Here is a 25,282-nt window from a genome sequence, read left to right as displayed (position 1 = left end):
CCCAGCTGGGGCAGCTCCGTGGTCTCCCAGGCCCTGCTGGAGGTGGTAATGGTGGGGGCTTCTGGTGCAGCTCCAGGCTGGCACCGCCATAGAGGGCAGCAGGCGTGCTCCGATCCAGTGCCAATGGGCTTTGCCGAGTCAAGGCTTCAGTGTCCTCCGTGATGGATCCAGCAGCGCTTTCGGGGAGGCTGCGGGGCGGGGGGTCTGACGGTAAGTCTTCCAACAGTATGAAAAGCAGCCAGAGTTTTGGAGGCTCGACAAACCGTCTGGAAAGCTGGTGTTCAGAGCTGCAGCTGCCAGTGGCGGTGGTGTGGAGCCGCAGCAGGTTGCACGGGAGACCTTCGGCTGGGCACCGAGGCCTCTGGCCCGCGCCATGCAGGTGGCCAGGCCAACTTGCACTGCTGCGCCTTGAATTTGGGCGATGCAGAGGAGCAGCGAAGAAGCAAAGCGACGGCGTTGTGCAGCTGGGGCTGCGTGTCCAGCCCTCTACCTGCCTTCGGGTGCGATGCCCCTGGCTCCCCGGTGCCCCTGTGCTTTCACAGGGTCCCTCAACAATACGGCTTCTACTGTCCACCTAACGAACAGTCAGCCTGGGAGGGAAGCTCTTTTATCTCCTCCGCGGCTCCTCACCACCCCACGTTGGGGCTTGCTACGACTGGGAACTGGAGATACCCAGCTCCTTCTGCGGTTCCCAGCCGGCTAGCCCTGATACCGAAAAGCCGGTCGAAGAAACTCTCTAAGACTTTCAGAGTTTTAGAAAGCAGGCATTCTTTATTGCAGCGCTGGATGCACGAGGGATAGTTCCACCTGGTGTGCATGCGACAGCTTTAGCACTAACAGGTTATATAGAATAACTAATTGCACATTAATCAGATTAGTATACATACACATAAAAATGATTATAACTGATTATCATAGTACTGCCTACATCCGATCATGCGCCACGAAGGATCCATTTGAGTCAAAGGGCTGCTTTTGTGACCACCGACCCATTTGAAGTTCTTGCTGGCTGTCCTTGAAGTCTTTATTCTTGTCCTTGTTCTTTGATCTTGAAGCTTAACGTAGCTTCAATCACACGTGGTCAGTTTCAACATTGTACAGGAACATCTAGTCATAAGAGCAAAGAACTGCAAAACTTATGAATAATTACTAGTTAATCGCTTGGCTATACTTTTGTCTATTGTTTCAATCATAGCATTAGTGTAAGATTTCTAATAATTATTCACCAGATCTCACTTTTACACTCACCTAGCAGCAAACCCGTGTCCAGGGCTGGTACAAAATACTAAACCCATCAAAATATTTAGACCTACCAGACAGAATGGAAATACGCTATCAGCCCCCGTCCCCCGGTGGGCCAGCCGGGGCTTCTCTTCGGTGCTGGCGAGACGATTAACATCCCCCCCCCAAAAAAAGCCGCCACCGTCGAGCCGGGGGGGGCCGAGCCGGTGGCTGCCCGCGGGGCCCCGCCCCCACCCGTGGCCCCGCCCCCACATCCGCGGCACCGCCCATTTTCCGGCGCTGGCCCCGCCCACCCCCCGGAAGCCCCTCCCGGCGACGGCGGGGCGGCGGCGGTGGCGGCATGGCCGGTGGACGGGGCGCACGCTGAGCGGAGCGGCGGGGAGGAATGGCGGCGGTGCGGGCGCTTCTGGTGTTGGGTGAGTGAGTGAGGGCCGGGGCCGGGAGCCGAAGAATTTCCCCGTCTTGGGGATGCGGGTCCCGGTGTTCATCCGTGGCGGCGGGGCTTCGCGCTACCGACCACCCCCCCCCCCGCCTCGGCTCCGGTGCAGCGATGGGGCCCGACCACCCCGGGACGAGCCCGTTGGGGCTCCGGCGTGGAGCAAGGGGGCTGCACAGAGCCTCTTCGCCGTCCGCCCGCCCCCTTGATGCTACGGGAGTCACCGGGACGCCTCGGTCCGGCTCTCCGTTCCCGGTCCGGCTCTCCGTTCCCGGTCCCGTAAGCCCGTCGGGGAAGAGTCGTGCTTAAAAGGAATTCGGATGCAAACGCTCCAGACGTTTTGCCGTCTGGGGAGGGGGATCCCGGTGCCCCCTCTCGCTGGGCTCGGTCCCGTTTCGCAGCCACCGCGGTTGCGGGCTGACGCCGGGGCGGCTGTTTGTGTGCAGCGGGTGGTTTTCCCGTGAAATCACGAGCGGGTCAAAACTCGGGAGAAAAAAAAAAAATCCAGTGGGCTCCCACCCGGCAGAAAATCAGGGCTCCCACCCGCAGGATTCAGGGCTCCCACCCGCAGAAACCGGTCTCCCACCCGCAGAAATCAGGCTCCCACCCACCGAGTGGGTTTTTGTCCCTCGCTGAGCGCATCCCCATGAGCCATCCCCCCCCGTTCCGTGCCACCGTGCCGTGCAGGGGATGAGCCAGCCTCCCTGCCTCTTCCCAGCTCTGCCATTCCTCCTCGGTGGTGCAGAGGTTTGGGGGGGCGGCTGGTTGATTTTTTTTTTTTAATTTTTTTTTCCCTGGCTGCTGTTTTTCCGACTGCAGCCGCAAGGCCCAAACCCGCCTTCCCTCGCTCTGCTCCACGGTGTTTCTCCCTGCTGGCCTCCTAGCGCCATTTTCCTCGCCTGAGGAACCCCGGGGTTTTGGCCGTGGTGCGAGAGCCACGGGGACGGTGAGCCGATTTCCAGCTCGGCTTTGAAAGGTCCCACGGCTGCCCCGCGCCACGCTGCCTCGGTTCTCGTCCCCTTTCGGTTGGCGACGGGCCGGGTCCCGCGCGTCGCTCCCGCGATCGTACGGTTCGCTTTGCAGTTTCTGCTGCGTTATCGAGAGCGATCTTGGCGTAGCACCTGGGGACGATACCGCCTCGGAGGGAAAGGTATTTATAGTGCTGCTGCGCTGCTCTTCACGTGTCTGGAGCCGCGATTGAGCCCTGCTGCCAGGCTGCCAGTAATGTCCAATTTACAGCCGATAAGCACGAAAAGCAGCACTTATTTCACTGATTAGGACCGTGATTGCCGTTTGCCTTGGCAGGCTTCTGGGGAGGCTGTTTCTGGAGGAGGAGGAGTGCGTTGCTTTGTTTGGGCTCTGATTTGGAGCCGTGGGGCCCCGTGGACCTGCCGCGGCATTCGCCTACCTGCCAGCGTGCCGCCACCGGCAGCTGGGATGTGCGGGCCTGCCTGTGAGGGTTGTCCACCGCCTTCCCTGCCGGCACGCTCCCCTCTCCGGTTGCTGGAGTTTCTGTGCTTGCTCCAAGCACGTACTCTCCTCCTAGTTCCTCTTGCTCAGCAGGACCACGTCCTACAGCACCGGGAGGAACGTGCTGCCGTCCAGCGCACGGGACGCTGTGAAAAAAAATCTCAGACGCCAGCCGTGTGGCCAAAACGTACGGTTTGATGTCTAGGTTTTTAGCGGTAAGTTTTGCGGGTTGCAGGGCAGCATCTCCCTCTGCCTGCGGATGCTGTTTGGAGAGAGGGCTGGGGAAAGACCGGCGAAGTGTGGGGTATCCGTGGCTGACGTGGGTCCTTTCTTTGCCACGTACGTGTTCCAGGAGTGCTCGGTGCCTGGACTGCTGGTTCCTCTTCCTCCATTTCCGTTGCTTGGCGAAGCTGTGATCTTTCTGGCAATGACACTGCAGCGTGCCAGATGTGTGCTGGCTTCTGCTGGAACATGTGGTTGAAATGCTAGCGGAGGAAATATTTGCTGAGTCAACTTTTCTCTGAAGCTAAAAAAACCCCAAAAGGTCTATTTTGTTCTGGAAGTGCCTCCGTGTCCCATGTTGAGCTGTACATTTCCGTATGGCAGTGCTTTTCTTGTGCTCGCTAGCAAGCCTGCTCCTAAAGAATAAAATCCCTGAAAACAGGAATGATCATATAGGATCTGAGAATTTCTCCTGGGTTTAAAGGGTCCATAATAAATTTCCAATAGTACAACTTGGGTGACTTTCGCTCTTTGAGCTAAAGCTGCCATCTGTTTTCCAGCGGCTCCAAGTCCTCTGCAGCCAGACCAAGAACTGTGATAGTTGATCTGAGCGAGCATCCCTTCAGCCGCCAAAAAGCTGTGCTGCTCAGCACATTTCTGGGCTGTTTTGGGGCAAAGCAGTGACAAGCCAATACCATTCTTTTCTTCTGTGATCCCCCTTGAGACTTGGCCGTGCTCAGGCAGTGCTCCAGGCAGGCTGTAACCCCGACGTGGCAGGAGCTTCAAAGGCACAGCGACTCCGTAGTCATGGCTATAGGCACTTCTTTGTCTGCACAGCGGGTGCTGGACCGCTGAGAGCTGGCACCGACCAGAGGGTTGTCATGTTCTGCATCCTTTAAAGATGTCCTCTGATCTCCTAATTGATCTGGAACAAGACCGTCTTCGAAAGGCAGCTGGGCAGGTGTTTAAACTGCAGCAAGCACCTGTGTTTAGTTGCACGGTGGGCGATGAACGCTCTTGCTCCCAGTCTGCTTGAAGCCCTCTTGCTCAAGAGAGGTGGATGGATGGCACCGCGCATCTGCGCGTGGCTGGGATGGATAGGTCTCGCCTTGTTTGACCAAAGGCTGGTCCAGGTTGCATCCAAGCAGATAGGCATACGTGCCCTAGGAGGACAGGCTGCGCTTTCTCCAAAGGCCATGGAGCCCAAGGGGAATGGAGGGCAGAAGGTAGGAAAGGGGTGGGGAGAGAAGAGCCTGGCTTTGGGGCAGCGGGCAAGAACTCAAGAGCCAGTCTGGCTGTAAGTGATAAGGCACTTAAAAAAGATCTGAAGGCTGTGAGGCCTGGTTACAGGTATTTACTAGGGGAACTTTACACTAATATTTTTCTTCCCTTCTTTGCAATTCATCTGCTATTTGAGCTGCAAAGATCAAAGCTGTCTTCCAGCAAGCACACGTGGACTTAAGTAAATAGCTGGACCTACACCTCTCTCCAGTGAATAAACACTCTTTCCTCCCTGAACATTTTCAAGCGTAGCTCTCAGGCCTGGAATGCAAAATATTTCACATTAGCAGTGGGTGTTTCCACTGCTTTCAATATTTAGGAACTTGGAACAAATGCTTATTTAGCAGCAGACAGACTCGGGTACAAACGTGCTCTTTGTGAAGGCAGTTGCTGCTGCGGTGTTTGCAGGGAAATTCCCCTGAGACGGGAGGACATGCGATTGTTTGTCCAGACCCCAAGGAAACAGGTCTTGTTCTCCTAACGTGAGTGGCGGTCTCGTGGGGTGGGACAGGCAGCTCTTTGGAGGCCTGGAGGGCGGCGAGGCTGACAAGATGCTTGGCATATGCACAGGAACATCCTCTTTTAGGAGGATTTAAGTTGCGCAGGCTGTTAACGTTGGGTTTGGAGGGGGTTGCAAAAGTTCTGAAATAAGAGCGGTGGATTTTGCTGTGTGAGAGAGGCAGCTGTACCGATTCACCTCCCCAGGCGAACGCCTTTGGCGTGGCGATACCTCCTGGAGAAGGCTGGTCATGCCCGAGGTGGGAGAAGGGCGAGTGTAGTGTCTTTTACCTTTATAAGAAATCAACTGTGGCTTGAGGGAGATGAAGAAACGATGATTTGACAATTGGTAACGTGTTGGTTCTTTGGCATCAGCGTGCATTTCAGCATGGCAGAGGTGCTGTGCGGGGTGGCCTGTCTCCATGTTTTGCTCCTTGCCTGGAGGACGTTGGGAGGTAGCATCCAAGAGCTGCTTGTAAATACCTTTAGTCTGTTAGACATTATATTGCACAGTGGGGTTGAAGGGCTGTGCTGTGAATGTAGCATACCTTCTCTGCCGGCTTGCCTGGAAGAAGCAATCCCACTGCTGGGCACGGAAGGATTTTTCTCGGAGAGACGTGACAGGGAGCAGATAGGGATGCTGCAGTTTTCACGCTTTTTGTGTGGCTGCCTGCTAGAGCAGGGGCTGTTCCCTGGGCTTTGTCGTGGTTGGGAGGCTCTGCGCATGGTTCATGTCTTGTTCCTGATGTCCTTGAGAGCTTTCAGCGCTCCAAATACGTTGTGCATCCCTTGCCTTTGAGGGTGGTTGTTCAGAGGGAGTGCGAGTAAGGTGGGGGACCCTGGGGTCTTTTAGAAGCTGTTTGCTCATTTCCTAATGCCGAAGCTGTTGAACCACAGCATAAGCAAGCAAGCACACAGCTTTTCAATTCTGGAGGGTATGGCCTGGGCAGGGTCCTGCTCTTCCACCTCCTCCATCCTACCCAAGCCCCTCAGGATCTGCCCTGCTGGTTGTGTTGATGAGCTGTCGGCTCTCCGTTTATCTCTTCTCTTCCTTGCCTGTTGCTGGGGGATCTGGTCCAGGGGTGCTTTCTTCCATTGCTGTTGGGTGCTACGTGAGGCAGAAGTGTCCCATTGCCTCTCAAGTCACCCCAGCAAATCTCCCTTGCATTGCAATGGGAACTGTTACTATTGCTGTTTGGTTTAGACTGGACAGCTGGTGTCCCTAAACAAAAAAGGGCCGGACTGAAGGATCATCGTGAGGAAGACCATCTTCCTATGCCTTCTGAACGTACCGCTGTGCCGGCAGCGGGAAGGAAGAGAGGCTTGCAAGGCATGTCTTCATATGGATGTAGGTTGGTTTGGGAACTAGACCAAAGTGCGACAGAAGCTTTGCAGGATGCTCACGAGTGTCTGTGGTCTCAAAGAGCAGTGGCAGAATAGTTGTCTGGGGTTTCTTCTGGATGTTCTCCCCCACGGGAGATGGGTGCAGGCTGGTCGTAGCGAAGCTCCTGTGGGCTCTTGAGGTTGGAGGCGCGTTCGGTGCATTAAGCTGCTGCAGCTCGCTGGGTCCAGTCTGTGGGTCTGGTGCTGCTTGAACTCCGGTTGAATAAAGACCTGTCCAAAGGTTTGTCCAATGTTTCCTCTTGCTTTGGCACATTGCAGCACGGTGAGGATGAACCCGTGTCACCCCATCAAGGCAGGGACTCCATTTCGGGTCATTCCTTTGTTCTGGGGAAATACTTGGCAGCAAGCGCTGTTCTCCTGTGTTTACCTGTGTCTCCTTTTAATCTCTGCAGCCCCTGCCGAGTAGCTGGGGAAGATCTTCAAGCCAAACACAAGTGGTCTTTGTTTCAAAGCATCAATTTGTGTTGGCAGCCAGGTCTGCAGCGCATGTGCTTTTCATTGACTGCTGCTCCAGCTCCGTTCCTCACTCCTGCCAGCTTTTTTTTTTTTTTTAAATTTAATACAAAAATGTTTTTCCTGAGCTTAAAAGGCTGAGCCGTACAGTACTTCTAGTCTTAATTTAAGCCTTGCCTTTTTTGGGGAAGCAGTCTCTGTCTGTGCACAGAACAGTCTGCTTTCCTCTCCTCCGAGAGGTAACTAATACGTGCTGTCTGATCAGCAAAGAGAGAGGTGAGGGGGACTTCAGAGTGGTTTGCAAGCTTCTGAAAGCCTGGTCTGTGTGCCTGGGATGAGGAGTTTTGGTGTGCCGGCCCAGCTCGGACTGTTCCCGAGCCTGTTTATCTTAGAGCATTTTGGGAAGGTTGATGGGTAGGTGCTTTTGTTGATACTGTTACTGCCTGGGGCTGCTCTTTTGATTTGGTCGGCTTTCAAAAGTCCATCCTCTCTTCTCCAGTTTTGACCCTCTGAAGTTGTTCTGCAAGGACTTCTCTTCAAAATGCATTTTAATCCTTAAAAGTATTAGGTGACATCCAGGCGAGGCCCAGGCCACTACTTAAAACGTTCCTGTTGACGGTGAACGGGTGGATGCTGAGGTGTCAAGGTGCCCCAGAGAGCGGAAATGAAAACTAGCCAGACCCAACCACAGGAGAATTCATTTTGGGACTTGCCCAGGGTGGAACGTCGCAGGGATGAGTCCTCGTGAACTCCCTGTCCCCTTGCACAGCGGGTGCACGCAAATTGTGCGTCTGGAATTGAGGCATGGCTGTTTGTAACCAATGATTCCTCGTGTGAGATGGAGCTTGCCGGTGGGATACCGATGGCCTGTCAAATTAAGCTCTGATTTGAATGGAGCAGGGAAGGAAGTTTGGCATTTGTGGACAGGGCCCCTGAGCACGTGTGAAGTGAATTCACCGCTGTCAGATGGTCTGGACCGCCGTGAGGTTGGGGTGGCTGGGCTCGGTGTTCGTATTGCGCAGGGTGATGAATGAGGAAGACGGATACGAGCAGACTCCTGTTTGGAAAGTGGGGTGACACATTTGATTTTGGGGGCGTGAACCCTCCCGCTCTGGGAAAACGAGATGTTGCGGGCTGGGAGAAAGCGATGGCACACGCAAGGTCGCTGCCGGTGCTGGGAGCTGGTGCGGGAAGGGGCTGGGGTTTAAGTGAGTGAGTATTAAAAGTCTACTTGTATTTCAGCCCCTGGCTGACATCCGTTCGGTTCCTAGGTGACTTCTATCCTGGAGGACAGGAGCGTCCGTGAGCGCTTTGCATTCAGACCTCAATGCTAACGACAGATATTTGTTTTCAGGGTAGCTCTAAGGTGACAGGCTTTAGAACTTTTCCTCTCCTGCGATGCTGTGGTGAGGTGAGGTTTGTCCCGGCACGAGGGATTTTACGCCTGGGTGCAGCTCAGGCTGCCCTGAAAAGCAGCCGAGACAGTGCCCTGCCGCTGTCGATACGGCAGCGGCAAGTCGGCTCCGTCCTCCATCACCCCAAATCGGAGGGCTCTGGCCGCCTCGTGCCGTGGTTCTGGGGAGAAACCCCGTTCTGGCTGCAGAGGGGAGGCTTACATGCCTCTGGGCAGCTCTGTGCGGGGTTGTCCTTGCTGTCAAATGTGATGCTGGCACAAGATAGGCACAGTATTGCTTAAGACCAGCTATAAAACTCCCTCCTCATTACGGTTGCTTGTTGGTCTCTTCAGGAGCACAAAGGAAGCCTTTGATTCCAAAACATACAGCGACTCTTCAAATGGTTAAAGGCAGGACAAGCTGCGGCTTGCAAGTGCCTTTATTGCTCTCCACACAGTGTGCTTTGGTGTGTGTCCTGGCTCTGCTGGGAGCCCCGTCGCTTGCGTGGCACGGGGTTGCGGCGTGGTGCTGGCAGTGCCTGCGTCAGTGGGAAGCTTTCATGGGAGGAAAGGTGATGGTTTTTGTCTTTCCCAGCGAAGATGAGATCAAAGAAGATAAAACCAGACAGTCGCCACGCACAAGGCAGCGCTTCCAGCTCTCCTGAACCATATCCATGGGAGCATAGGTGGGTTTGTGCTGCTGAGGACGAGTCATTCAGTTGCCTCTCCGCAGCTTCCCTGGAGAGGGACCAACACCCAAAGTCTCCTGCAGCAGTTGAAGAATTGTGCAAATCATCTCGGACCAAAGAAAACGGAGCTTCCTGCGAGTTACTTGGTGTTCTTTGTTCCTCTCCCTCCGTACTGGGAGCCTGGGAGATAATCTGAGAGCAACCGGCAGGCGCTATGGGAGCGGCTGGATCCTGGGCTGAGCCTCCTTCGGTAGCAGCGAGACGGCTGGATGTCGGCCGATTTGTCTTGAGACCACCTTTTCCTCCAGCCAGCTTTGAAGAGATGTTCATCCACCATATTCCAAGCAAAAAGCTTGGCTACAAAGACAACGGGTGTGATTTTTCTCTGCCGAGTTAGCTCCTGGTGGCTGTCCCTGCGTGTTGCGTGTGCTTGCAGCCTTCAGGTGTGTACGTGGAGGCTCGCCTTGCTGGGGTCTCCCCTGCCACGGCAGCGTTGACCCTTCTGCCCCGGTCCTGCCTCTGTCTTGCTGCCTTCTTGTTCTGGCCCAGGTGTTCCTTTTCCAGCTGCGCCCCCTGTCTCCCCTCTTCGTGGTTCCTCTTCTGCATCCAGCCCCCCACCATGGCATGCCACGCGTCCCCTTCTCAGACCTTCCCGGCACTCGGTTTCTCTCCTGTGCCTGGCTGTGAGCGCTGCTGTTTTGCCAGGTGTGGCTTCCTCATCCCATCTTTTGAGATTGGTCTCATCTCCTTGAGCCAGACACCCAGTTCACAACAGTGGCAAGAAATCAGAGCAGAGCTGGGGCAGGGCTGCTGAGATGTTCAGGGGGTTCTCGGAAATCGGGGACTTTTGATGAGAATTCTTCTACTCAGCTAAGGCAAAGTCTTAAAACCACGTGGCCTGAAGTAGAAACTGTTAATCTGAACGGCTAACGTTTTGTTTGCTGGGATTTGGTCCTGCCTCTCCTCGGCTGGAGATGCTCTCCTGCCTGGCTCATGTGCAGGCAAAGACGTGCCGTGGGTTTGATGGAGCAATCCATTTTACCTGGATTTCTGAGCGGCCGCAGTGAGCAGCCAGGGACCTGCAGATATCTCAGCGCAACTTTTTACTCTCCGAGACCTGGTTGTCGGGTGTCTGTTGCCACTGTTTGTGCTTCCTTGGCATTTGGTTGCTTAGGATGTCCCGGTGCTCTTCCCACTGGTGGATTAGGGACTGTCCAGTAAGAATTATTTGTTCTCCAGATACATTGGGAATCGGCTATCCTGCTGCTGTCTCTGTGAGTCTGTTGTAGCCAAGCTTTTGTTTAGTTTGTCACTGGGGCTTTGCATTAGATCCGTCTGTAGCAAGCATTCTGCCTAGTTATCGATTTGTAGAAGTATTCCAGAAAGTGCTCTGCTTGCATATTCTTCCCACTCAGTGACTTTTCTCCATTTTTAGCTGAGAGGTAATGTAGCAATGTCTCATAGAGAAGCTACCTTTTAATTAATATTGCATGAGCAGAGGAAATATTAGCTTCTCTGTCTACTTGCCTATTTTTGTGGCTTTTAATATAGATTCATAAATTGCTCTAATGAAAATAAACAAGGAGCTGTTCCTTTCTGTGCCCTCTTTGCTTTCAGAGGTGATACTGCAGGTCCAGTCTCCCCAGTGATGTTTTCCCCCAGGAGGCAGGTCCTGGGCTGTAGGTGGACAGCAGTGCTGCCCTGCACAACCAGAAACGGTGATCGTGAAATGGGGCTGGTCTTCAGCTTTCCAGCGATGAAAAGAGAAGGAGCTGGATGAAATCTGCAGACCTGTAGGGCACAGCTGGGGACAGAGATGGGGAAAATGGATGTGCAATGCACAGCAGACAGTATTAACTAGTGTCCCCGAGATGCTCGTGAGGGGTGACACAGAAATGATACGAACCCAGAGAGAAGCCCTGGGCAACCAGTCCCTCCTCTGCAAGCTTCAGATGCAGGCAGAAGTCAAAACCCAACAGCGTAGAGCCCATATAAGTAGGAGAGGCACCAACGCAGCTAGTTGGTGGAGTGAGGCCTTTTTCAGGCGTCTCCTCAATGCCTTTTGGCAGCTCCACTCGTCTCTGGCACTGCTGGATGCGTGGTGTAATTTTTAGCTTACAGCACCGTGGTGGCTGCTAGGAAAAAAGCCAGTGTGTTTTGCTGGGAGTGCCTTTCCTTGGGAGCTTCTTCCCTTCCTATGGGAGGGGAGCAAACAGGTCAAACCTGCAATAAAACCAAGTGGCAAAGCAGGATGCTCCAGAGACTCACTCACCTCGAGCCGGACTCCTTGCGCCGTGGGGAATACGGCTGCCGGATTGCCCCTGGTATAGTGCTGTATGGGGCATCCTCCAGCCTCCATGCCATCCCCCTTGATCCTGGGAAAGCCGAGCGGCTGGATGCGTGCCCGTGGGTGGCCCATGCAGAGCCAGCCGCGTGCCCGGGTGTACAACCGAATCGCTAGAGCAGTTGCCCCGGCGTGGGTGTCGCTTTCAAGACGACGGCCACTGGATGAACCATTTCTCCCATGAGCTATAAGCTGTCTGGAGAGCTTGGCCAGCTGGATCTTCATGGCAAATCCATCTGAGCCTCTACAGGCAGATCACTAAGGGAAACTTAGCTGTAAATACACCGCCATGACCTGGAGAGAGATTTAAAATATTTATCCCAGAGCAGGGCTTGGGAGATAAATAAGCTCCCTGTCTGCTTCCTTGCGTGCAAGGCTCGGGAGCGCAGCTGTCCCCAGCTCTCAAGAATCCTCCTTGGGGCTGGAGGGTTGTTTATGGGTGGACTTGAAGTCCCTATAGATAGTGTAAACATATAGCTGCCAGCAAAACGGCGAGGGGGATGCCAAGGGTGTCCGCGTGCTCGTGTAGACGTGACTTCTCGTCTGTGCCCCCCCGTCCCCCCCCGCCAGCTGCTGTCCCTGCTCTGCTGCTCTCGGGGCGTTTGTGGAGCTTGCTGGCGAGCCATGTCTGGTTTGGGGTCTGCCGGGTAAGGTTGTAACCCTCCCACCTGGCCCCCTCAGAAAGCAAGTTCTTCAAGACGTCCTGACCAAGCACATCCAAGAGCCAGCGCAGGTTTGGGTGGTACTGGGGAGGTTTTTCTCCTTCCGATGGGTTTGGTGGCAGCATGCAGAGAAGCAGGATGAAGCGGCTGGCTTCGCTTGGAGGCCTCGTGTGTGTGTGTGTGCTTCTTCTCTTTGCACTGCTTCCCTTGCCCTGGCCTCCTTCTCCCCCCCGCCACCTCCCTCTTTTGTCTCTGCAGCCTGAGTTTCCATTCTCTGGGCTGGCTGGGGCTCCTGTTTGCTGAAGGGAAGCACCAGGCAGCTTTATGGAGCTTGTTCTGGTTTTTTCCCATCGTCTGCTGGAATGGTGTTTTCGGCTGGAACAGGAAAAACGTGAAGCCCTGGCCAGGGGCTCCCTCTGCACGCAGGCAGCACCGTTGTGGAGGAATCCCTCTTGGCTGGGCTTGGGATGGCAGGAGTAACGTCAGCCTTCAACCCTCAGCTTGAGCGAAGGGGCGTGAAGATGTCCTGGCGAGGTGTGATGCCTGGAGGTGCTGGCCCCCAACTACCAGGGGATGAGTTCTCAGCCACACGGACCTTGTGGGTGAAGCAACGCAGCCTCATCCCCGCAGGATCTTGCCTCCGGCCCCAGGGCAAGGAGTGTCGAGTCCCGAGCCAGCTCTGTCGCGGCTTTTCCCTGCTGGGCAGGACCTACCTGGCTGTTCAACACCGCCTGGGCTCTCCTCTACTACCAGAGGGGTTTTGCTTGGTAAGGACCTTTGCGTTCTCACACGCTCCTTGCTTAAATTGCGAGCGAAGCGTCGTCCTTCGAGACCGTCGCACAGGGAGCACGCGGCTCATCCTGGCTCCGCTTGGCACCCGTCCGTCTGCCCCGCTCCGTTTCGTGGGAGAAAAGCGCGGTACCTTTGCTGTGCCAGCCGGAGAGTTCGGCCTCCGGATCAGCTGTGTCTCCAGCCGGCCGTGTGCTGCCAGTAGCACGTCAGCTATAAATCAGTGTTTCTGAGGAAGCCAGGGAATCGCTCAAGGGCTCTGAGCAAGCCTGGGAGAGTCGGTTGGCAGGACCTGTGGGTGCAGCAAGTCTGTCGCTTGGTGCTGAGTCACCCTTGAAGCATTTGTGTTTCTCGCTGGGGCTTGGCAACACAGCTGGCGACGTCTGCTCTGGAGCCTTTGGCTGACGCACCATTAAAGAAGGTTTAATTGAGCCAGCAGGATTCCCAGCTCCTGCACTGGGCTTGTGGCTTTCCTGTCTCACTTGTTCCTTCTGTCTCTGTTTATCTGCCACCAAGATATTGTCCTGGCCTTCCTGGGGGTCCCGTGGCCACCCCTGCCTGTGCTGCTCAGCGAGCAGGCACGGGTCCAGCTGCCTGACCAAAGCAAGCTTGCTTCTCCACTAGCCAGCAGCCATGGTGCAGAAAGTTGCCAGCATGTGCCTGTGCCTTGAGCTTTTGGGCAGAAGAAGCTGCGGTCTGGCCGCTAACTCTGCCCTATCCCCCTCCCAGCTGCACCACCCCAACGCTGTGTTCGTGGCTTGGGCTGGTTCTTTGTCTGGGTTTGGGGGCTCAGGAGGGCTACCTGGGCTTCTTTTAGGGGCGTGGGACCACCCGGTCGCCTCGGTGGCCCAACAGAACGGCATCCTTGCCCTGGGACCAGGCGTGTCGTCCCCCCCGGCGATGCCCATTTGCGGAGCGTGGCTCAGAGCGGTGTCGACCTGCTCCTGCGGGGCCGAGGCCAGTTGTTCTGGTTCAGCAGCCCAAGCTGTTGCGGGAAGCCAAGGAGCTTGGGCTACCGCTGGGGCTACCCTGGCTTGCTCCAGTTTTCCTCTGTTTGAGCAAGGCTGCTGAGATGTCAGGACGGACCGTGGGGCAAAGGCACAGCTAGCCGTTCAGCCCAAACACATCTTCCATACCTTAAGTAAGGTCACTAGCAAATCCCTCGCCCTTGGAGACAAAACTGCGCAGCGTGGTGGCTGTCCCACCAGCCCAAGTAAGTCTGCTCACGCAGTGGGAAATGCCCTGGACCTCGCTCCCCACCGCCACCCTGTCCCTGCCCGCAAAGGTTTATCGTGTCGTGTTGCTTTGGGCTGGCTCTTCTGTTACCCTGCTGCTTTGAGCCCACAGGAAAGCAGGGTCTCTGCTTGCTGCCCGTGCGAGGATGAAGGCAGGGAGCTGTGGAGAATAGAGGCTGCGGAGCCGGTATGGCATTTATGAAACTGAGCTTGGGATGGTCTTGGAAGAAGCAAACGTGAGGGGTGTGCGGCTGGGGAGGGGGCTGGGATTCACAGGATCTGTGCTGAGGAAGCAGGATGGGCACCATGAGGAACAGAGGTGGGAAAAGCCCCAAACTCGCTTGAACTGAGCGGGTGAGCGACGTGCCGGCAGCCGTCAGGAGTCTGCAGCTGGGTGCCTGGGCTCACTGTCCTTGTGCTGAACCTTTTTCTCAGTTATACTGGTCTTTTCTCCTGTGGCACAGGTGTGAGCCGTTCCTGCCTGCTTTGGGACTGGGGCTATGTGCGATGGAAGCTGCAGGCGTCTCCCCGCTGTGTGTGGCAGGGAGCTCTTCCCATGGCCAGCTGCATCCCAGCGCGTTACTGCGAGCGCTGCCTCAGCGTTTGCTCCAGCAGTTGATTTACAGCGCTCAAACCCCAGTGGCTCTGTTCAGATTTCTTGCGATAATTGCTCAGAAATTGGGCTTAGCCATTCCCAAGTATGGGATCCTGGGCAGGGAGGGAAATCCCCCACAGCTTGCAGCCTCTCTGAACAGGTCTGGGGAGGCTAATGGGAATTGTGCTAAATGGTCGCAGCTTTTCTTTTTTTAATTCTAAAGCTTGGTTTGAAGGGCAGAGTTGCCTTATCGATGGTTGCTCGGAGCCAGTGTTTAAAAGCACTCCTCCAGGCAGAGGGCAGTGGAGAGAGGTGCTGTGGGGCACCAGGGGCGAGCTCAGGCTGCGGTCCCATTGCAGAGCACTTGTCACTCACTGGTGGACCAGCAGCCAAGAAGTTTCCAAACCTGGGCTTGCATCTGCTATACATCATAGGTCTCCTGGTGGGGTCCATGAGGGTGGTCAGGGTCTGGACAGATGTAATCTTGCATTGGCACACAGGGGTGGAGGCGAGGAAAGATTGGACCAGCTCTGCTGTTTCCATTTGGGATCCAAGTGAAAAGGCCAGGTACTGTGGGATGAGCAGATGCCCTCAGCTGTTACAGAGTGGGAATGCCTCTGTCCCTACTTGCATCCTGGGTTGCTTCTTTTCTGGATCAGTAAATCCCACCTGGAAGGTTGGATATCCGGGTGCTTTGCATTTGAAACTTTGCTCATGGATGCAAATGGCTGTGCTACAGGTTAATTTGACGTAGCCTTCCGTGGAGCATGCGGAGAAGAACTAGGTGGATGGCCTGCGTGGTGGTGTGATAACTGGTGTGAAGCGGTGGTGTGCAAGCATCGCGTCTCCTGCAAGTCCGGAGCAAACCACCGCAAAAGGGAGAAAAGCTCAGTGGTCATCCGAGCAGACCCGCACTTGGAGCAGGGCTGTTGGATCCAGGTGTGTGGTAGAACTGTAGGGTGTTTTCCCAAGTCCCTCGTCGTCTTGATCCACACCAGTACGACCATGCTGTGTTTATCCCAGGCCTGGAGCTCCTGAGTGCTGGTGCAGTTCCTCACGGCTCGCGAAGCCAAAGCCACTCTAGCGGAGCATTGCTTGTAAATGCTGTTTTGTACCCATCCGTTTGTGCTGGGGACTCAAATAGGAGCGATGTTTTTTCCTGGGTGCAGAGTGAGCTTTTGTTTTTACTTTAACTGGAATGGGAAACGACGTCGTTTTAAAAGGCTTGTGTGGTGGGTGCCCAAAGGCTTTCCAGATGTTGGGCTTGATCAGACCAAGCCTGCCGTGTTCAGAGCTCCTTGCCTGCATCAAACCATTTCCATCTGGCCTGGTGGGAGAGAGTGGTTTATTGCAACTCTACCCGTCTGAGAGGCTTTCTCAACTGGAACCTCTTGCACAGAGGAACTTGCTGGCTGGAAATGATTTGGAGATGCAAATCTCTCTGGGTGTTTGGCTTGGCTGCTCTTTCCGTGGTATCTGCTAAGCAGTGGAATAGAGCTGTGTGTGGAGCAGGCGTGCTCTGAGCAGCTGCTTTATGTGGCTGTAGGGACCGACCAGCAAGGCAGGGGGGTTGCTTGTGTTATTAAGCATTCATGATTTTTCCTTGCCTGCTTCTACAGCTTCAGCTGGTGCAAATGAGCCTGCTGGCTCTGTATTTGTGACCAGGAGGGGAGGAAAAGCTGACCCATGTGTTGTTCCCAGTCCTGGCACGCCAAAAATCTGCTTTTATAGGAGCATGTTCGTAATGAACTGTGCCAGTAAACACATGGCTTGCTCGAGCCGTGAATGGGAGGTCTGCATGGGGCCCTGTGCTCACCGAGAGCCTCGCGAGGACAAAGAGCAGATGCTGGCGTGCGTTACTTGCTCCGTGGCAGCCTGCATCCTCCGGGCTGCAGCAGATGGGGAGCGGGAGGTGGGATCAAGGTACCGAGCGCTTGCCTGGTCCGGTGACGGCAGAGAGGGCAGGACGAGAGGCCAGGCGAGTGGTTTTACTGCGTGCTGCTCTTTGCGGTTCCCCTGGCCTGGGGAGGGCTGGCTTTGCTTCTCCGCAGATGGGGCTGTTTGCAGCAGAGGCTGGGTTGGAAGGAGCCTGGGTGCTGCAGGCAGGGGAAGGAGTGCTGCTGACAGCTTGGGGTGATGACTGGGGATGGGGAAGAGAGAGAAAAGGAGGGATGTGTGGAGTCCATTGGGGCCAGATGTCGTAGGGACAACGGGGCTGTGCCTGGCTGCAGCAGAAAGGAAAGGCTGTCGGGTGAGAGTTGCAGTCCCGAGCATTAGCAGCGCTTCGCTGTCTAGAACCTTGCTCCCTTTTAGGAACTGCTGCCAAGCTGCTGGCGAGGAGTGCACAGCCAGCGCACGAGGAGTTAAAGCTGCATGCGGTGAGCGGAGCCTTGTTCTCACAGGGGGCTCAACGCTTCTGGACCAGCAAGCTCGGGATGCTCCAGCCCAGTGATTTGATTGCCCAGCCTTCAGAAGCAGGCTGGGGCTTGAACCCAGAGTGTGCTGCTCTTTGATCCAAGAGTGGCTAAAAGCAAAGTCCCAGGACTGGAGCCGTTCCTGAGGACTCGGCAACAGAAGGAATTGCTGCCTGCAGACAACGATGTTTAATAAATTGCTCCTAAAGACAAGACCTGTTTGATAATTCTTTCTGGGAATGTGTTATTGAAACCTGTGAGAGTCCAGGACCCTGAACCCTAACACAGTCCCCACTGTGCCTTTTGTGGCCTTGGGATGGAGCACAGGTCACGGTCTTTTCCAAAAATATGCCTATGGTTGCCTTTGACACCAGACTTCTGCTGTGGCCCAATTGTCTTTCCCAGAGAACGTGGCGATAAATCAGTCCCGTGTTTGGGGCTGTCCATGTCCATCCCAGATTGAGCTCCTCTGGGACGTGGGACCTGAGTGTGAGCTTCTCGGTCCTTTCTGCTGAGGTTTGATGCTCTTTTCCTTCAAGGGGGGGCCTTTCTTGTAGTCCTTAACTCTGCCCCTGGGCTTGCAGTGAGGCAGGTGGTCTTCGTAGCTGTGGCCTGGGTATTTGGTTTTGCTTGGGGTTAGCAGCAGCTAAGCATGCTGCTGAGGGATGCAACGGCAGCTTCAAAGCAATGCGCTGCCTGTGCCTTCCTTGCCTTGTTACAGGTCTACGGAGCTGGGAGCAAGTGCTGCAGAGCGACGTGAGTCCAGAATGCGTTAGCTCATCCAAACCTTCTTTTTCCCTTAGTGATTCCTCACTGAAGAGGAATAGCCTGGGTTGATTGCAGAGGCTTCTTTTCCTCAACGTTCTGAGCAATGGCAGCGGCAGAAGCAGAAAGTTCATAGCGTGGGTATGGTGGGGTAGTGGTACATCAGCTACGGATTCCCAGGTGGCAAAAAGCTATCGCTGCCACCTTGCTTTGCTGAGGTTTGTTAATTAGCTGACACATCCAGAGTTGGCCGCGTGGTAGAAAGTGGTGAAAGTGTCTCTTAATCCTGCTCTTTCAGTCTGGCATTTTTGCTAACTATTAAAGAAAACGGACAAGGAACAAATGTTTAGCAGTGCGTTACCAAGCTCTCTTGTCTAGTTAGGTGCTGAGCTGGGGGTGTAAGTACCTCCAGCTCCCACCTCAGGGCTGAGACTTGCTGGTTGTGCACCCCCAGGGAGCACTGGCTCCACAGTGGAGCTGGGACAACTGGGAGCTCCCCTGCTCTGGCACGGGAGCATTTGAGGTCCTCTGTGCTCTGCGAGGCCAGAACAGACGCTGGCCAGCCATGTCCTCTGCCAGAACTCCTTGGGGGAGCTGACTGTGCTAGTTTTTGCAGCCAGCTCCTTCCATTGCATCCTGGTACCCGCGGGTCTTTGTTTTATTTCTTTCCTGGAAGCCAGCTCTCCCCCTCCACAGCTGGGGCAGATCTGAGGCCTCCTGCTGGCAGAGGAGAAGAGGAGGAGGATGATTCCTCTTTGGGGAGGAAGGGTGCAGTTTGAGTCCTCCGGGCTTTGCTGCCCTGGGCACTGCAGATGAGTTGCAGCTCCTCTAATCTGCTGTTCCAGATGCAGAACATTAAAGGAGCTGGCTTGCACATCTGGCTGAGCTGACCCAGGGTGAACTTTGCCAAGTGTCCGTGGAAGCAAGTCTGCAGAATAACGCTCCCGGGGCCTGGCTGGAGAGTGGGGCTGGACTACAAGCTGCAGAAGCCCCATGGCACTGGGCTTGCTTTTCAAACCAGGAAACCTTAAACTTGCACAAAGCCCTCTTCCCAAATCCCATTCCCGTGCTTTTAGTTCCTTGTTTGGTTGCAAGCATATTTGGTATTACTCATCCTTGCATCAGCTGTGGTGTCTGAAGAGGTTGGTTACCTAGGTTCTTTTGAGTACGAAGTGACATAGATCCTTTCCTTTTCCCTTTCTGTCCTCTCTCCAGAGCTCTTTTAGCTCGGTGAGGAGGTGCCCAGGAGCTGGGCAGTGGGCATGCCTGGCGGTGGGTGGCTCGGGGTTGAGGGGGAGCGTGGATTTCCCATGGGACTGGGGACATGGAGCCGCTGCAGCGGGCTTCCAGCTCTGCTGGCTCCCTAGCCGTGCCAAACGCCTGCCAAGGCTAGCCATCGCCTGCTGAGGTCTGTGCCGGCTTTCTTTCTTTCTTTCTTTCCTTCACAACTGCTGCTCGGTGCAAGTGCCCCGGGCAAGCCACTAGCCAACTTGCCTGTTGCATCCCCGGCATGGCCGTAGGTGAGCGAGACGGCTGCAGAGACAGCAGGGATCTGGGGCTGTGCGGCAGCTGAAGGCCTTGTGGTTGAGGCTGCATTCCCAAGCGATGTCGTTAGGCAAGGAGACAATGATTTTCGGATTGCTTCAAGATGTAGGCGACTCGGTCCGGCAGGCGGGGCGGGAGATGGGCCGCCTGGTCTCCCCGGCTTGCACAGTCGTTCTGCGGCACCAAGATGGGGTTGAGCTGCTTGGAGCGTCCCCAGGCGAGCGCTCGCTCCTGCGGGGCTGCTCGTGTGTGACACACGAAACGACGGATGGGAAACCTGGCTCGGGTCGAGGCTTGGCTTGTAATGCTGCCTCGTGCCCTTGCAGCCTGAAAGATGACCGAGAAGGTTTGGGCTTGCTGCCGTGGCAGGGACTCGCCAGGCAGAAGGTCAGCGGTCCATGACGTTCGTTGCCTGTTGTCCAGCTATCTCCATGGCACAGCGTGGGAGGACGGTGTCCAGCCTCAGAGGTGAGCCCTGAAACACACGGTTTGGCAGTTTGCTGCCACCTCCTTCCCCAAGAGCCCTACAGTGTCTCTGTGCCTGGGATGGACCGAACCTGGTGCTGCCCAGGTGGGAACAGGGATGTGGGATCCCCCAAAACTTCAGCCCCGATTTCCCAGTGCTAGCCCCCAGCTCTGCCATGTCTCCTTCAGACCCTTATTACACTTCTGGTGCATTTTTGTGATGATGAAAATGGCAACGCCCGATGTCTCTCGCTTTTCTAGCTCGGGAGAACGGCTCCAAACCAAAGCATTCCCGGGCTGTGCTGCAGCCTGCTGCCAAATCACTGCCGTAATGCTGTGGCAGCATTCGATGGGGTTTGGCTACCATGGGGCTGGGTCTGCTTTGCCAGAGGCGTGGAGAGCCCTTTGCTCCCTGGCAAGCTCATAGGATTGAAAACTCACTCTGCAGAGCTTTGGGCAGCAGTGACTAACCATAGGGTTGCTCACAAAGTCTGTCCTGGATGCGGCTTTCCTGGTTTTGTCAGCCTGAAATGCTCTGCACACGTTCAGCCCGCTGTGGCCTTTGGAGGAGGCTGCGACGTCCGAGTCCTGGGGACATCCCAAGCCCGAAAAGTGAATTGAGATACACGTGGTAGAAATTCAGGCTGGCAATGCAGGTGTTAGTGTGAGTGTTTTTCCTGGGAAGCGGCTATTTGCCTCCTTAAATAAATGAAATTAATTTTGAGCAGGGGGATACCTCTGCATGAAGGATGCTGTGTTCCTGCCTTCGGATCTTTGCTATAAGTATGCTCTCGGGGCCGGGATGTGATCTGAGCCTCCTCTTCTCTCCGTCCTTGTGCGTCCTGCTGATGCCTGTCCCCTCCCTGCAGATGATTTGCTCGGTGGTGTGTGGGAATGATACCCTGGGGACCTGTAGGTACCAGTGCAGCTTCCCTGCACAGTTCGCTTAACCTTCATCTATTACCTCAACAGGAGGGTTTTGTATTTCAATTAAATATCCTTTGGGTAAAACACCACTGGGTGTTTTCAAGTGCGCTGCATTTCAAATGTGTTTATCTAATCTGGCTGGAGCTTTCCTGAAAAGCTTTCTGTAGCCACAGTTGAAATGGTTTTAGGCCAGAAACATGTGTTGAGGGTTTCTTTTTCTCCCAGTCAGGGATGGCTTGTGTCACATACATACGCAGAGTGGGTGTTTGCCACCGCGCTCATTTGGGACTGCTGCTTGGCGTTGGCTTTGCAGGACTGTGGCTGGCCCAGCTGGGTTCCTAGGGGAGAGCTCTGCACTGGCTTGGGCTTGCTAAGCCGACTTTCAACAAACTTGGTGTTGCTGGGTATTTTTGGGGGTAGCTCTCACTGAGGGAAGAGAAAAAGTCAATTCTGCTTCTTTCAGCAGCTCCTAGCAATGCAGCCCGGCCCAGATTAGCTCACGAAACCACAACAGAACCGTGCTGTCGTGAAGGTGTCCGGTCAGACCGAGCAGGGGTCACCTTTGCTCTCCACCGAGCGCTGCGAGAGCTCTCTCGTCTGCCAGCTCGGGCAGTTCTGGCAGCCTCCCATGGCTAAGCCGTGCACGTGGCTCTGCTGCGCAGTGGTGCTGGGAGGTCCTCTAGGTCTTCCTTCGGTACAGGTGGTGATGTCTGTTGGCTTTATACAAGTTTTACGCAAACTCTGGCATAATGGCATCCCAGACCATCTGCTTGGACAGCTTGCTTGAGCCTCTGTCGCAAAAGCCCAGATGAGATGGAGAGGATGCATGAGCCCTGCTGACTGCAGCCATTTGCTGGACCAGGGCTCTACAACTTTTATGGGCAAGTGCAGCACATCCCATCTCCAAACACCGGGCCCTGGTGCTCTGGATGGAGAGTGCCATGAAAAGCTGTGTCCAGCTCTGGGCTTCTGACATCTTCCACCCCAAAACGTCTGGACCACATCTAGCTGCTTCCAGTCTTTCCTCGTAGCCCAGATCTGAGGTATGGTTGCGACAGTGTGTCCAGCATGTGCAGCCAGTCCATCCAACAGCACCTTGGATGCTATTGTCAAAACAAAACACAAGTTTATGGCTCTTATTGCACTTCAACACTTACTTATCCCAGTTTACTTTGGCACTTGTGCTCATGAGGCGTTCATCGCAGGGATCTCACTTGAGCTGAAACGGTTGTGTCCGTTTCCCCAGGATGGAAGACAAGGACATAAACAGTTTCTCCTGTTTCACCAGGGAGCTGGATCCCGGTGTTTCCTGACACCTTGTAAAATCCCTGCTTCCCACGTGGAGCTTGTGCCAAGCCTTCATCATGTCTCTTGTCCACAGAGCCGTGTCCTCCTGCCCGGACGTGGGGGATGCTGAGGCAGCAGGATGTATGTGATGAGGCTGCTGAAGCTTTCAGCTGACCAGCGCTGAGTGAAATGCAATTTTGCTGGCAGTGATGGGGCAAAATCAGTTCTGCTGCTGTTTAATGTTATGCTGCTAATGCTGACAATTTAATGGTAGAAGCACACCCAATTTAAAATATCATGTCTTAATGGCCTACACCTTCAGAGAGAGGTGCCTCATCACTAGCTCCAGCACTAGCATGACTAGTAGGCTGTGAAAGGTTTTGGGATGCTGAGACCCCAAGAAGAGAACTGATCCATCTCCTTCACAAGCTCTCCTAATGCACGCTGCTGCCTCGCACGTGTTTTGTACCGTACAGGTCTGGTTTGACGGACGTGTGCCTTGGTGCCCTGAAGCACATCTGTGGAAAAGGACAGACCCAGCTCCTGTAGGTTCAAACCTGAGTGGATTTGACCGTCCTGTTCCCCTTTGCTCCTGTCTGTCTGTCTGTCCCAGCAGCCTGTTTTGGCATGAGCCAAAGGGTGGCTGAGATGTCCTATCAAACTGTGTTCCTTTACCAGGCTTTTACACAGACACCAGACAGGAGGATGCGGCTGAGCCTCCAAGGAAGAACCGTCCTTCAGCTGGGCTTGGATCCTGTTCGTGTAACTCATCCAGGCAACCACTTTCTGAAGCCGTTTTCCTTACAGTGGTGGGAGCGCACTGCTTCGACCACTTTCTTGTTTGCCTTTGTGAGAGATTGCTTCCAAGATGCTCGGAATCTGCCTGCCTTGGCCTCTTTCCCTGCAGAGCACGGTGCTGAGAACAGAGTCCACCAGCAGTCAGCGCGTGTTGAATTGCCCTTTGTCTGCTTTCCTTTCTGCGGCCAGCTGGTAACCGGAGCAGAGCGCCTGCATGGCTGGCTGTGGCCAGACAGCAGCCAGATTTAGGAATACGCTAGCATGGTCCCTCGGCGGCCACGTCAGCCAATGCCTAGGGAAGCGCTGGCTGCTCTGTCCCTGCGACCCTGAGCTCTTGGGTGGGGGCTAGTGTGTGGAGGAGGATTCTTTGGCTTTTCCACCACTGCAGAGAGATGCTTCCAGCCTTCTAGAGCCACCCCATGGCCGCTATCAGACCCTGGGGTCAACCATTGCAATTTCTTGTTTCTGCTCCTACTTGCAAGTGGGGTGAGTCCCCAGCAGAAGCTTGGGGTGTCACTGCTGCGTCTCCTTGTGCTGTACTCCAGCAGCTGCTGTGGTTATTCCCATGGGCAATCCTTGTTCCAGACCATTATTTTTTTTCTGGGTAGTTTCTGAGGATGTGGAAGTGAGACAGAGACATGATCCCAAGGAGAGGAGCTTTGAGGAAAGCCTAGAAACAGTCTATGGGTGTTCCTGATCTGGGGCAATCTTGACGCATGGCTGGGACTTAGGACGCGTCCCAAAAAAAAACAGGACAAGAGGAGCTCAAAGAACCATCCGAACGGCCCAGGAAGCTGCTTGCTCTCCAGTGTCTTGGTGACTGACTTCTTGGCTCATACGCCACGAGACATCTCTCTGTTCAGGCTGGAAGCGTGGCACTCGGCAGCATGTCGGGGTCGCGGGAGCTCCCTCCCGTCGCTCCCTCCCTGGAGCGACAGCCTTAAAGAGGCTGTGCTGGAATCTGAGCACAGATCTGTTTAAATTCCCCCACCGGGGCTTGTTTTTGGCAGATGTGCTTTGGGCTGCGTTTCTCCTAACGTGGCGGTACCAGCTGTCCGGAGACCCTTGAGAACAGCACGTGCTTACCTACTCCCTTCTCCCCGTTCCCCATGCTCTAAACGTGCCCTTATTTTTCTGTCTTGCAGCTGTGGGGACTCGGGCAATGATCCTTTTCACCAAGGAGCCGTACTCCCAGGATGCCCTGCACGGCCGCAGTGCCATTCTCCGCTGCGAGGTGGAGGATCCAGCAGACGTGGAGTTTGAATGGCTGCAGAACGGGCTCCCCGTTCGGGACACGGAGCAGCGCTTCAAGGAAGGCAGCAACCTCCAGTTTGCTGCTGTCGATCGGCACCGGGATGCCGGGGATTTCCAGTGCGTGGCGAGGAACTTGCTCACCGGGGAGGAGGCTCGCACAACCAACGCCTCTTTCAATATCAAGTGTGAGTGTGGGGAATGGGCAGCCAGGCACACGCCGCAGCCCGGTGCTGCCCACCGTGGACGGGGCAAAGCGCTCTCTTGGAAGGGGCTGAGACTGGAAACAGCTTTGCTAGGCCACCTGCTAACGCGTTTGGGGGCCGTGGTCAGACGGGGATCGGACGGCATGAACTGTGCAAGTAGGATTCCTCCCCAGCTACCGTGTCCTTCATGCCCTCTAGGCCGCTTGTACCTTCTGATGTCCCCAAGGCTGTCGGAGATGCTTTCTCCTGCCACCTTCCCCATTTGTATATATGAAACGGGGATGTTACTGCACCAAGTGTGTCCTGAGCACTGCAGATCCTTTCAGAGCCCCTCTTATCCCTCAGAGAACAGCTACACGGGGCAACGTGGGGTGTTCGCAGGTTGGGTGTCCCTTTCCTCCGTGCTTGCGTCCTTGCTGCCTGCTCTGGTTATCACTGAGTCGGCATCCACCTGGGCTCCATAGGTTTGGAGAGCCAGCTGTGTTCTCGTTCTTTGATCCCACAGGGATTGAGACAGGCAGTGTGGTGCTGAAGCAGCCGGCCAGCGTAGCCGAGATCCAGCCCTCCTCCGCAGTGGTGCTGCGGTGTCACATCGACGGCCACCCGCGGTAAGGGTTGCTTCCCGAGGAACGGACCCTGCCGGGGGTCCCCCTGCACCTTCACTGCATGCTCTTCCCCTCTTTCTCTCTCTCCGTCTCTCTCTCCTCTCTCCCGCCGAGGATTCAGTAGAGTCTAGGGAAGGCGAAAGGCAGGATTGAGCCTGTGGCTGAGCACCGGGGGAGAAGGCAAACGGCTTCCTCGGAGCCGCGTAGCGAGGAGCACAGTAAGGACGGGCTGTCACAGTCCGGTCGCTGAGCTGCTTGGTGTGCTGCGGTCACTCTCCGTTGCTTTCCAGTCATGTCCCGTCCACT

At 55.2% G+C, this 25,282-nt stretch overlaps 1 protein-coding gene and 1 long non-coding RNA gene across 3 annotated transcripts in view; both read left to right on the top strand.

Annotated features, from left to right (window-relative positions):
* Positions 1-1,524: 1,524 nt before the first annotated feature.
* Positions 1,525-25,282, top strand: part of PTK7 (protein tyrosine kinase 7 (inactive)) — a 36,344-nt gene continuing 12,586 nt past the window's right edge. The window contains exons 1-4 of one of the 2 annotated variants that reach the window (XM_069799810.1): positions 1,525-1,658; positions 24,060-24,353; positions 24,570-24,752; positions 24,877-24,979. In XM_069799810.1, coding sequence (XP_069655911.1) covers positions 1,628-1,658; positions 24,060-24,353; positions 24,570-24,752; positions 24,877-24,979 — 611 coding nt within the window. In that variant the 5' untranslated portion in view covers positions 1,525-1,627. The remainder of the gene's footprint in view (positions 1,659-24,059; positions 24,354-24,569; positions 24,753-24,876; positions 24,980-25,282) is intronic. The other variant, XM_069799811.1, reaches the window with a different exon arrangement.
* On the top strand, positions 2,743-3,815 carry LOC138688509 (uncharacterized). Its single transcript, XR_011327368.1, has 2 exons — positions 2,743-3,363; positions 3,501-3,815. It is a non-coding gene; the product is annotated as an uncharacterized lncRNA (long non-coding RNA).

Source organism: Haliaeetus albicilla, chromosome 13 (genome assembly GCF_947461875.1).
Source record: "Haliaeetus albicilla chromosome 13, bHalAlb1.1, whole genome shotgun sequence".
Taxonomy (NCBI): domain Eukaryota; kingdom Metazoa; phylum Chordata; class Aves; order Accipitriformes; family Accipitridae; genus Haliaeetus; species Haliaeetus albicilla.
Note: the sequence above shows the minus strand (reverse complement) of the source record. Positions and strands in the feature narration are given on the sequence as shown.